Raw genomic sequence first — 13,761 nt, forward strand, 5'->3', positions numbered from 1 at the left:
ATTAATAATTAACAAAGGTTGTACTCTTTGCTTTGTGAAACACTAAAAATGCAAGTTCTTTACAAAATTGTTGAAGTAAACTAATCAATAATATAATAATATTGAAGTCATCATTTTGTTGGTTTAGAATTTGTTTAAATAATACGGGTCTCTGAAGTTTATGACTTTTGAGAAAATGGATTGCACTTAGGAACTTTAATCTCGAAAACTATTTATCGTGTTAAAATGTACTTTTGCAGTTCTATTTGGAAAGGATTGGGTTTTTAAAATAAATTTTGTCCATAATGATAAATCAATAAAATAAAAATTTATTTATAATTTCCAGTGTTGCAAAATTTATTTAGAAAGTCCAATCCTTTCCTAGTAAAACTGAAATGAAACATCTCAATACGATAAATAATTTCCAAGATAAAACTTTACGGGTCTGTATCGTTTAAATAAATTCGAAACCAGCAAAATAATGACTTAAACTACCCCTAATATCGTATGAAAATTCCACCTATTTTTAAAAAAGTTGTAAACTTTAAAGATCTGTATTTTTTAAACAAATTCTTAAATTAAAACTTAAACCACCAGTGGGAAAAAGTGATCAACTTGACATGTGATCATCCAATTTTTGTAATCCGATAAACGAAACAGAATCTTTAACGATTAATATAAAAATTTTTAATTTAAGGAATGGTTCTCAAATTAGAAATTATATGAACAGTTTGTACTACTTCTTCAAAGTTAATATTAAAATTGTAGTAAAAAAGTCGGGACATATTGTCAAGTAGGTATGTTCGATTCGTGCAAGAAGAATCGATTGTTAAATCCATTCCAAATTGAAGTGACTAGAATCGATGCAGCATGAAATCGAACTCTGAAGAATCGATCTATTAAAAAATCGATTTATAAAATTGTTCAAGATACCACTTCAGTATATTATCTATTAATATTGAAATATTAATGGGTTATCGTGTTTTATATAAACTTCGAAATCTTTAAGTCAAATTTATATATTTATAATTTATGATTTTGATATGACAAATAAAACAATTAATAATAAACAAAGTTTGCATTTGCTACCAACACTAGTGAGGATGAAATACTTCCAAATAGTACTCTTTGCTTTGTGAGACACTAGAAATGCAAGTTCTTTATAAAATTATTAAAGCAAACTAATAATGAGTGATTCCACGCCAAATCGATTACTTTTTTCCTTCCATGTTTGAGATTTTGTTTAAAATTGAATATTAAGTAGACCATACGATATTAAGGGTAATTTAAGTCATTATATTGCTGGTTTCGTATTTGTTTGAAATATACAGGCCTCTGAAGTTAATGATTTTTGGAATTTTTATCTCGAAAACTATTTCGAGAAAATTTATGCAGCATAATTTATAACAGCATAATATGTTGAAAATGCTCCATTTGGATGTTTATTATGGAAAAAATGAAATCCTCGAAGTTTTTCGTAACAATATACGATTAAATATTAACAATCAAATAATTGCATGCTTTTGAGATTTGAACTGAAGTCAGTTGCGTTTCACAGCGCCTGAAGGTAAGTATTGCCAAAATCCGCACGAAATATTTGGCCAACCCAATATTACCGCACAACGATCGAATTTTGTTATCTCTCTCTGTCCTGTCGATATCGGCCTTCCTTCCTGCCTCCACGCACTACTGATTAAGCGATCGTTCCAAGAGCGACCGTGTAGGGTTTTCGACATATATTTTTTAACCATCCAGAAAGCGACTGTTTGAACGTGACGTTTCCGGTTGTTCTTAAGACACGCTTTGAACCGGATCGGGGCAAGAGACGATCAAAAAATCCTGCTCGATTTCTGTGTAATGGTGAGGTGACGGTGTCAAATAAATGTGAAATACGGTAACAGTAATTTATTACTATATGAGACGTAACAAAGATATACCAATGATGATGTATCTCAGGCGACGATTCAACCCTGAATGCCTTTCTTGAGTCGCGACAAAGGACTTCTTGACTACCCTCGTAAACGCGGGTAGTCGCGTAGGACAAATCCTCAGGTCGTCGCCTAACTTTCCCTTTGCAAGAAAGCTTTCACTTTCCTGACCAAAAATTGCGTTTCGCAGCGCATTGGAAAATTCCTTCGCTTGCGCTGCACGGTGTAACGGATAGCGTGTAAGTACGCCACAATGGTTGTAATTCTCTTTTTTTTTTCTTTTTATTGCACTTGGTACAAACAATTTACTTGTACTAGGTATCAAGCATCGATTCGAGTCAGGTTTAAGGCGAACGAATTTAATGCTCGACTAAGCACGATAATTTTAAGACAACGTTACACAGATACCTGATATGTTAAGTAAAAAACATCCATTGCAATGTTCAACTAAATCTGGCCTAAATTAAATCTTCCCCCTCTTTAAATTATAGAATCTGGCGATACAATGGTCAAATAACGAAATTTATCGAATCGTTAAAACAACGCTTACTACATTCGGGTAGGTACTTATTACGAATGAAATTATGTAATTTCAAAAATTTGACCGGAATTAGCGCCAACCAGATTCTCCCTCACCATTTAATACAGTGACCAATAAAAATTTTCTATTAGTATGAATGACTATTGAAAACAATTTCATAAAGCACCAGTTCTGCAGGTTACGTATACTATTTAGTTAAATATAAACCAAATTAGTTTCCTCAGCTCTCGAATAAGAACAATGCTTAAATTAAGATCGTTGAGGAAGCTCCAAATAAAAATTATTCGCGGACGTTGCAATGTTGCTGCGAACGTCAGAAATTCTGTTCCCGTTTCTGGTGAGCGAGGCAATTTAATCAACTAACATGCATCCTAATTTTTAAAACTGCAGCTTCCTCGACTTCGACGAATTTTGATCCTTCTCGCGCGGACTCGACGTATAAATTTCTTACGTTTACATGGGACATTCATTATGTACGAAAATACACTATCTATATTTTACATGTAAATGTTCAACGTCGAGAATACAATCAAACGATGATACGTGTAGTGTTATGAAATTAAAGTCTCCGGTAGATAAGTATATACATAGTTGGGAACAAAGAATGGCAAGGTGGCAGTTTAAACTTAAATTAGTGCACCTGAGAACTAAGATCGGTGCATTCTTATACGCGTATATCCGACAATTATGCTGCATCTATTGTACATTCGTGCTCTTGAATCGTTGAATCGATCCCGAACGACAAAATTGGAATGATATATCGCGGATATAGCATAATAAATATGCGTGCACTTACCCAGCATGCTCGAAACGATTGCATGCGTGCCGTACGAGAGACACTTCGAGGTTGCGACGTTCGTACTATTCGTGAGAAAAACGCATTTAAGAAACAGACAAGGGATCTTGCGTAACGTGACAGGAGAACCATACCGATTCTTCGCGAGAGAGCCTCTCCTCGAGTAAAAATCGTTCTCGATCGATACGCGGGAAATGCAACCGATCGACCCAGACGATCTTTACGAGCGCAATAATTCTCCGTTTAAATACTTTATGCGGTTTTTTTTTTAGGAATTTTCACCAAACACTTCTCGCATGAACTCGAATTTCCAATTTCGCCCTTCAAAGGCAAACGTATGCGATGTATTCCGCGTCGCTTCTAGTTTTCGTATTTTTTTTACAAGGAATGATTAACTACCGTTTTCGTTTGACGGTAGGGAAACTTCGAGAAGCAATTACCCGGTTTTTCTCCGCGCTCCACGTGAATTGAAATGCTACGGCCATCGACGTTCGGCCTGTACTTCACGATGCATCGACCTCGCGATTTTAGCATCGAACGAAAACAAGATCCGAGGTATAACGTTCCCTGAGAGAAGCGATTTCAATGTCCGATTAAAACTTTCCGTCGTCGTACATTCGATGCTTCCGTCTGTGCAACGACGATCACGACGTAGAATTCTCCTAAAGCGTTGCCGAAGGTCATCGTCTCGTTGATCTAATTGACTTCTGAATCGGATCAACCGAGGCTAAATTCATGGAAGACACATTTCGATAATTTCGATGCGGGAAACGCTCAGAATCGAGTTTTATCACGCTGTAAACAAAGTTTTTAGTCGTAATTCGTATTACGATCGTCTTCGATTCGAACGAACATTAAATCGATCACGATCGAGACGCGCGAAATCTCGAATAGACCCGAAACGACCGACCCGATCGCGTTTTAGTCTTCTCGCGGGATATTTTTTACGGAACGTGTAGAGAGAGGAATTGACATATGTGTTCGCGGCAGGTGCATTGAAATTTTACCCTAATCCAACGTCTAGGGACATCATTGCCAAGAAACCAACGATGGCAGCGCCGCTGGCGAGTTTACCATTTTCACTGTAATCAGAAAGGAAAAAAAAAACATTTTCTTTCAGACTACTTTATAAAACGCGAGCATGCTTTTTCGCCGCAGCGGTGGATCTGAGAGGAGGAACGAGTAGGTTGATGGCTCTGACAATGTCGATTAGCACGTGCGATGGAGCACGATAGAGGAAGCGATGGAAAAATCAAGCCAGGGAGATACAGTGCGGCAGAAAAAGTTAGGATCGGCGCCGTGTCGAGGATCATCCAGGTATGGCCATGGCAACGACCAAAGAGAAAGAATACCGCAAGATGGCGAGAAATAAAAGGGTTTTCGCGGCACAAGTAAGGATTAAGCATACACAAAGCATACACACACGCGCGTACCCGGTATTGCACGTCACGGCTTGTTGATTTCGTAAATTATACACGGCCATCAATTTTAACGGCTGGTGAAATGCGCCGTTGTGTTTCGGTGGGCGTTCTACCACATCAATCATATCCGCGCGGTAAATACCTCCTTTCGGTGTGCCTCAGAAATTTGTACTTTTATTAGCCATTACCGTCTCATCGCGCGTTACAAACACACGATGCTCTGTCTGTCTATCGCGATCGAGAAGAAAAGCTTCCGGGGGCTCCAACGAAACGAGGGTGGTAGAAATAGGCCGATTTTGGACCATGCTGCCAACGAACAATTACATCAGGGTACGATTCAATACCTCGTAAGGATATGAGAAAGTTATTAAAAATAAACGTTAACTTTAAAATATACCGTCCGTAGTATTCACTAAATTGATATTTTCTTGTTTGCAGGGTGATTTATCAGTAAAATAATCGTTTTAAATAATAAAAGATAAATTCTTCATAATTTAGTGTCAAGTGTATTACAAAAATTATAAAATTATGGTTACCTAAGAGTAAGAATTGTCAACCCATGCACCAACGTTCGCAGTAAGGAGTAATGTTTACATTTTTAACTAAAAGGTAATATTATTTGATTTAAAAATATTTAAAAATATACATATTTCGATATATACAGGGTGTTCGGCCACCCCTGGGAAAAATTTTAATGGGGGTTTCTAGAGGCCAAAGTAAGACGAAAATCAAGAATACCAATTTGTTGATGGAGGCTTCGTTGAAAAATTATTAACGTTTAAAGTTCAGCCCGTACTGAATATTTTTCTCAAAAATGCGCAAGATTTCGGGGATATGTCTATTTACCAAATATTATTGTAATTGGCCCCGCAACCGAAAATAATTTTTCTAAAACGATTTGAAATTTTTTAATTTTCTCGAAAAATTTCACACCTCGAATTTTTTTCTAGGAAATGAGTAGGATTTCGGGGATATGACTCTTCACCAAAAATGATTGTAATTGACCTCTACAGCCAAAAATATTTTTTTTAGAACGATTTGAAATTTTTTTTTTTGCCGAAAAATTTAGGCACCTACCCCCTGTCGATTTTTCTTAAAAATTAGTTTTTCATTTTTGATAATTTTATTTGGCGCCCTACAGAGAAGTTGTCTAATACTTTTTTGTAGGTACCCATGAGCTCTACTCCAGAAAAAAGTTTCATTGAAATATATTCACTATCGTAGAAGTTATGGCTGTTTGAAAATTAGACCATTTTTATGTGATTTTTCTCATTTTACGGGGTCAAGGACCAACTTTTCGAATATTTTTGCGATTTGTACATATTCTACACTAAAATACGCGTCGTTTGCTTTTTTAAACATTAAAATCGTCCAATCCGTTCAGAAGTTATGACGTTTTAAAGATTCACATGAAAATTCGGGCAGATATTTCTGGCCAGAAATTAGATTTTCGGTAAACAATTTTTTTCTCGAAAATGCGTAGGATTTCGGGGGCATGTATAATGACCAAAAATGATTGTAATTACCCACTGTAACCAAATATAATTTTTTTAGCATGATTTGAAATTTTTTAATTTCGTCTAAAAATTTCTGTACCTACTCAAATTTTTTTCTCGGAAGTGGGTAGGATTTCAGGGGTATGTCTATTCACCAAAAATGCTTATAATTGACCTCTGCGACCAAAAATAATTTTTCCAGAACGATTTGAAATTTTTGAATTTAATTGTTAATAACTTTTTAACGAAGCCTCCATCAACAAATTGATATCCTTCATTTTCGTCTTATTCTGGCCTCTAGAATCCCCCATTAAAATTTTTCACAGGGGTGGCCGAACACCCTGTATATTATTAGATGAAAATAAAAATGGATTAGAAAGTATCATTAGACATACGTGTGAACATAGAGTTGGTGAAGGGGTTGTTAATAAACGGGCAATAAGCAAAACTGTCAAATTTGGGAAGGTGCTAATCTTCGTTTAATAGTCGAACGACCCTTGTACCCGCAAAAAGTTACTATGTAGTGTGTTGTTTTGATTGATGGAGTCACTGGCCTTTATTCCTTTCAAAATAAAGGAGATTTTAACAATATGGTGTCATATCCCACAATTCTATCGAATCTACATATTGCTTTTGTAAAGATCGAAGTTCAATGACACGATTATTTCGAGGAAGGCAGCCATGCAGAGAATTGTTGCCATTTGATTTCTTCTTGCAGGGCCATATTAAGTCTCTTGTTGATTCCGTCGTTTATTACGAACTGTTGATCTCAAAGCAAACATCATTCGTGTTATTGGTGAGATACGGATTCATCTGGCAGAGTCATCGAAAATTGGGTTGGTGCAAAACGCAATCATAGTAGTCAACTGGAAAACCCTACATGGGGAATTCCCCTAAATCGGACGGCACCTAGTACCGGATAGTGACGATCGCAATGATCAAGTTTCGCCATGTTCTAGTCGCGCGTGCACAGTTAAAAAAATCAGTTGATTGTTGCGTCTAATTAGAAGCTAGTGTATCGTACAAATTACAAACTACTATACCTCTCATTCAAACTACGAGAATGAAACTTGGAAACCATTTGCGTGGTTTGTTTAGAAAGCAACGAAGAAGACTGGATTCAGTGTTGTAGCTGGGAAAAATGGGCATACGAAGCTTGTACCGATATCCCTGAATATGCGGATAACTATGTTTACAGTCGCTGTAAATTCCATTGAAACTGTTTTGAGTTACGTTCTGAACTTATGCTATATCCGGTACTATAGGACACCTAATAATCTGTTCAAATTCTATACCAAAGTTTAACCAAAGTTTCAGTTAACTATTATTAGGTCGTCCCGTGTGTTCGTTTTATACTACAACTTAAAGCAATATTTTAAACATACAATAGAATTTTATAAAACTCGACAACTCCCTCCCCTTCCTTTGGTAAAGCCATCGTATCGTCGCTACAAAACTTCTTTGATTTTTTATTAAAATATAGCTGAACACTTTTCATTAAAACGTTGACATTTTCAAATTTTTTACCCACTAATAAGCCTAGAGATTGTTGCATTTTATTTTTTATAAGGTTCGGTTTTCAATCAGGCTCAATTAGGCTCAAGCACGATTAAGAAAATTTCGTTCTGTAAACTAGTGTAGATTCCAAACTTCGAGCTATGACACAATATCTATTTATTTCAAATTTGCATGAATTGTTGATATTAATACGTTTAAAATTTTAAAAATCCTCTGAACTGACAAATTTTTTTTGTTACCTATTAAATTACAAATTGTATCCTTGTCAATTTCAGATTATCGAACGGCGCGAACTTATGGGACGTCCTAATATGATAATATTATTTGTTTTGTTGCTTTATATTGGTTTAAATTATAAATAAAACAGTATAAAAGGCATAAAGTATCATATTTATTTAATGATTTAAAAAAAACCTTAAGTGTCCGATACTAGGGGAGCTCCTGCATCGTACACTTTTCAATTATCGCGAAAACAGCCGTATCGAGCGATGGTTACACGAACGATCGTACGAAAAATCGTTACATTCGTGGCCACCATTAACCGAGCCATGCAAATGACAACGAACGACCTGAGTTCTAAGAATTCGCCGGCCTCCGCGTTGCCTGTTCGCCGTGAAAAATTCGATTCCCAGGCGACGGATGCCCTCCCTTCGACTTTCGATCGTCGTTTCGGACGCTCGACCACGCGCGCCATTACGAAAACTAACCGATTCCCAGATCCCGCGAAACTTTCTCTTGTCCTTGTCCCTTCGCACTTCTCGTCGCGATATCGCTCGATCTCTACGCGGGAGAATAGATTTCACTGCGTCTCCGCACGCGTTCGCCTCTCCCGAGAAACTCCATCGTCCCGCTAAACCAGAAAGCGAAGCAAGCGAGCGAGCATTGTAGTCTCTTCCCTCGGTCTCTCTTTTGGAAAAGATCACACGCGGCGTGCATGAGCAACCGCTGCCTCTTGGAGGTCGAGCAACGGTTTACCCGTAAAGGGAGGGGAGGAGGGAGGGGATTCATTTTCACTTTTGTGTTTTCCGGAGCCCTGGAGGGTTCCCGAGGGAGCGAACCGAGGTCTACTATCTCAGGAGCAACGCGCTAGTATATACGGTATATACTCGGGTATCCGGGCAGGGCGGTTAGATCGCACGCGAAATACAAAAGAAGCCAATTATAATGACAATGCGTCTTCAGCTAGGCCGTCGGGCCTGGGAAAGAAATTCGCTACGTCCGTTTTACCGACGCCGTGCTAACTACGCCACTGCCGTCACGCGCCATTGTACCGTAATCGTTCCCAAATACGCTCTATGTGCGCGTCTATCTCCGTAGACGATGTTAGACATCCTCCTACCTTCCCACCACTTAACTAGGTATTTGGTCCCGCGCACGATGGTCGCGGAACAAATTTTTTTCTAACCAAGGTTATCGTCCTACCGGAGTCCTCTAACCTTTTCTACGCGAGTGTTTCACACCAGTTTCGTGATACGGGGGAGAAGAAATACAGCGAAGCATCCGTAATCACCTACAAGTGGGGAATCCTCAACAATCGACATCCTCGTGCTCAATGAACCAGAATCACTCCTAATTGGATGTCGATGCGTTTATGGGAAAGTTTAATTCTCGAAAAAACCACAGAGTGCATTTAACACTAGATTTACGGACTGAGCCAATTTAACTCATTTAGAATTTTGTTGCTATATATATAAAAAACTTGAATATTATTTTTTAATAACATATATTGGTTTTTAATTCCGTAATGAATTATACATAAATATGAATTCCTCTCCTCGACTTACCCCCTCATTTCGTATTGTCGAATGTGTCGATTTAACAGTTAATTGCTTTGCAAATGAAATTTCTGGCTTACATAAAGAATCAGAATTCTAACACCAATTACGCGTAAACATTCATGTTCAATCTTGAAAATTTATTAGTTAGCTGGGGTCAAAAAGTGTCTTATTTACCCACCTTTTCCATCATTCCGTTTTATACATCACGTGTGAACAGAGCGTTTTTAGCGAAATAATATAATTTTATAAAATCAATTTTTTGCTACAAAAATTTTGTCCACCAAGGTAATTTCGATATTTATTTGTAAAGGGTATTTCAAATTACTGACGCACGGAAGAATTGTCAAGTTCAAGCATCATACAAGAGAAATAAAAAAATCTGCGGAAAATGTATTTTAAAAACAGAATATATATGCAAAAAGTGTTTTGAATAAAGTTTGTTTACAATAGAATTTTATTTTTTTAAATAAGCTTCATTTTTTATGTTTGAGTCAAATTTACTCATTTCAGGCAAAATAGGTATAACCAACATCCGGCAATCTAGTGTTAATATGCAAAAATGTAAGAAATACTTAAAGCAAGATAGGAATTATTATATTAGAATGGCCAGGAAGTTTGTACGGTTCTAAAGTGCAAACAAGTAGTTCATTCATGGTAGGAAATATCTTCACTCGATAATAAATTTTACGTCCTGATCTATTCCCATCTTTCAAATAGCTTCATAATTCCCATAAAAAGCTAAACAAGAACTGTAACTCAATAACCTCTTACGAATTACAGTTTTGTCCATTGAGTGGATTTTACAGTGAGCGAATTTTAAATAAAATAAAAATGTTTAACACGTTGAATACCAAGTTAATTTTACATAGAATGCTTGTTGCGCCAACATGAATTCTTGATCGTGTGATACATATCATGTTGAAATATTATCTACAATAGTTGAGTTGAAGCGTATAATTATGTTTAATGTAGCGTTAACTGCTTATTCCAGTTGTTAAGTAACTGTTCCTCTTGTTTATTATTTTCGAGTGGGTCCAACAATCAAGTAAGAGTATCTATTACACTTTTATACACTACACAAATTTTTGCATTTCATATCTTCTATTTAATTATTTAGTTAACCCTTAAAATTAATATAACTTCGAATGAAGATTACGCATCAACTAACTCATCCTATGATAGTGAAAGCTTGCTGAAAAAACCACGTCATGAGTGTTAAAAAATGCTTGGAAAAGTACTGGGAACTTTGCTACAATTTTGCAAAATATTTTGTAAAAAGAAATTCAAATAAAACTAGTTAGGACAATTGTAAAAAATTGTACTAAAAAAGTCGTGACATACTATGAAGATTGTGCTGATTGTATAAATAAAGATATTTTTATATGTTTTATACTGTATTAATGTCTGCACACCATTGTAGTAATAATGGTAGTATTGAACAATTTATAAGTATTGACCTTTATTATAATTATCTATTTTTACTAATATTGACATGCCTCCACCGGAGGTGCCGGTCACCGGTGACCTCCATAGCATTAAACGTGTTAAAAAAGTACTTTTAAATCGTTTTTAGGAGACATTCTCTCCGGTACATTTTATATTTTGTACAGGTTTCCGCTTCGTTTGTTCCTTTTTCAAAATAAAACGGCATAATGCAAATGCTCCGTTTGGATGTTCATTTGTAAAATTGTGTCAAAATTATAAAAAAAATCCAGACCTCAAACTTTTTCGTAATAATATACAATCAAATATCAACTATCAAATAATTCTATGCTTTTAAGATTTGAACTGAAGTTAGTTGCGTTTCACAGCACTTGAAGATAAGTATCGTTAAAAACCGCACGAAATACTTGGCCAACCTAATATTTGGAGATTGGGACAACCTTCTGCAAAGCTCCCATTTCATTAATTCTATTAATAAAAATATGAATTTGCATAAAGATCCACAGTTATAATATTAGGTCGTTCCTTATGTTCGTGCTGAGTTTTATACGACAACTTAAAGCAACATTTTAAACACGTAATGGAATTTTATGGAAAACAGTAAACCTCTTTCCGTTTGGTAACTCCTTTTTCATTGACAAAGCTATTATATCGTCGCTATAAAACTTCTTTTATTTTTTTAATAAAATGTAGTTCAACGCTTTTCATTAAAATGTTGACATTTTCAAATTGTTTAATAAGCATGGAGATTGTTGTATTTTATTTCTTATAAGGTTCGGTTTTATTATACGCTAAGAAAAATATTCATGGAATCATGCTTAATCACGATCAAGAAAATTTCGTTCCGTAAGGTACTGTGGATTCCAAACTTCGAGCTTTGACACAATATCTATTTCTTTCAAATTTCTATGAATTGTCGATGTTAGTTTAAAATTTCAGAAATTCTCTGACCTGACAAATTTTGTTTGTTTTCTGTTAAATTACAAATGTTATCCCCGTCAATTTCAGAATGTTAACTGGCACGAACTTATGGTACCACCTAATAAAAATAGTTATCAACGAAGATTAATCAAAATAATATTATTTACAGAGTACTATACTATGTTGTATGGTACATAAATTATGTGGTAAAGAATCGAAGAAAATATTTTTAATTTTGTACATGTAAATTGTACAAAAGTACATAAGTGGACACTCGACTGACGTGTTACTTTGTACTGAAATATCTCATTTATTTCGAACAAAACAATCAACTTTTATTAAGAATTTATGAGAGCTAGAGTGTTTGTCAAATAATATAAAAATGGTAGAAAAGAAAGAAATTTCGGACTGTCACGGAGGCATAAATTATCGTACAATAGCTTGGAAATTTACTGTATCGAAAATGCCGCCCAACAAAATTTATAAAAAGTTTTTATAACATAACAACGTTAAAAATTTGAGACGTTGTGGACGAAAGGGATGTGCTACGTCACAAGATGGCCGTCGAATTGTGCGGGAAATTTAAATGTATCAACAATATAATAGATGATCCCTCTGATGATTAAAGTGCCGTAAATATCTTAAAAAGAGCCTGCATTTAAATAATATTATATATCGCATATATTACTCAGTTAATAATTGCTGTATTTTATTACTGGTTATTTTTACTTTTAATAGGAGATTCTGGAGACCAAAATAAGACGAAAATCCAAAAAATCAATTTGTTGATCGAAGCGACGTTAAAAAGTTATTAAAAAATTTCAAATCATTTACACAACTTTTGTATTATGATAACGCAGTGGTTCACACGTCACTACTAATTCGCAAATTGTTGGCACAAAACAATAATCTGCGACTTTCTCCTGTTTCCCAGGATGAAGAGAACATTCAAGGGAAAACGATTTGCGATTGTAGAGGAAATAAAAGCATAATCGCAGATTTGAAAGCGATAACAAAGAGTGCTTTCCTCGAGTGTTCGATCAAGTGTGTTTTATTAAATAGGAGCTACTTTGAAGGGGATAATATAAATGTCGATGGTCAAATAAATACTTTTTGAAAGTAAAAATGAAAATTCTCGTTATGTTTTTAACACACCTGGTATAGAATTCGCTATTATTTGCAGAAAGTACTGGAACCAGATAGGATACGAATCAACAGGCCCCTTTTCTTTCCAATTGCCAAATTCAGTAGTCCCAGGATAATTAAACAAAACTGAACCCTTTGTGTTTGAGTTATCCGGAAAAGGTCGGGTTTTCGTTTCAGGGATCAACCTGTTTTTACATCACGCCGTGGCTGAACTATGCACATGACGACCAATAAGCAGAGTAAACAGGATACACCGAAAGCGAGCAAGATAGAACAAGAACGGAGCAAGTCTCGGATTACCTGCGTCTGGTAACTCGTGGTTGAGAGTGACAATACGCACGCCCGGAACGAAATAGTAAAAATAAATATTTGTGTATTTTTTATTACATCTTCATAAAAGTTTACAAACGGATCGATGAGATTTTCTTAATGAAAATCAGTTTAAACGCGAATTTGTTCGAAGTATTTTCAATTACTGTACTGTCTCTCAGATTGTCACAATTATCGACACACACTATTCTGCTTCTCAGACTGTCGCAGCCTTAACTCAAACGTATAATAAACCGAGCATCGATAGGGTCAGTTGCCCTAATATGGAATATTTTTTTTATACACATGTTTCATTTGCTTGCAGAACTTTTATAAAAACTTAAATATTATGAATTTATAGGAAATTTTATGCTCTTTTTACTAGTAACAGTCAAATTTAAAATATAATGACGGTTTAGGAAATGTTTATTTTTTTTTACTGAGGCCCCATTTTCTATATACAGGGTGTTCGGCCACACCTAGGA

At 35.6% G+C, this 13,761-nt stretch overlaps 1 protein-coding gene across 4 annotated transcripts in view; it reads right to left on the reverse strand.

Annotated features, from left to right (window-relative positions):
- Positions 1-1,866: 1,866 nt before the first annotated feature.
- The window catches only part of Zip48c (Zinc/iron regulated transporter-related protein 48C), a 50,863-nt gene continuing 38,968 nt past the window's right edge, over positions 1,867-13,761 (reverse strand). For all 4 annotated transcript variants that reach the window (XM_076777208.1, XM_076777207.1, XM_076777211.1 and 1 more), the window contains one exon: positions 1,867-4,326. In XM_076777208.1, coding sequence (XP_076633323.1) covers positions 4,248-4,326 — 79 coding nt within the window. In that variant the 3' untranslated portion in view covers positions 1,867-4,247. The remainder of the gene's footprint in view (positions 4,327-13,761) is intronic.

Source organism: Colletes latitarsis, chromosome 11 (assembly GCF_051014445.1).
Source record: "Colletes latitarsis isolate SP2378_abdomen chromosome 11, iyColLati1, whole genome shotgun sequence".
NCBI lineage: Eukaryota > Metazoa > Arthropoda > Insecta > Hymenoptera > Colletidae > Colletes > Colletes latitarsis.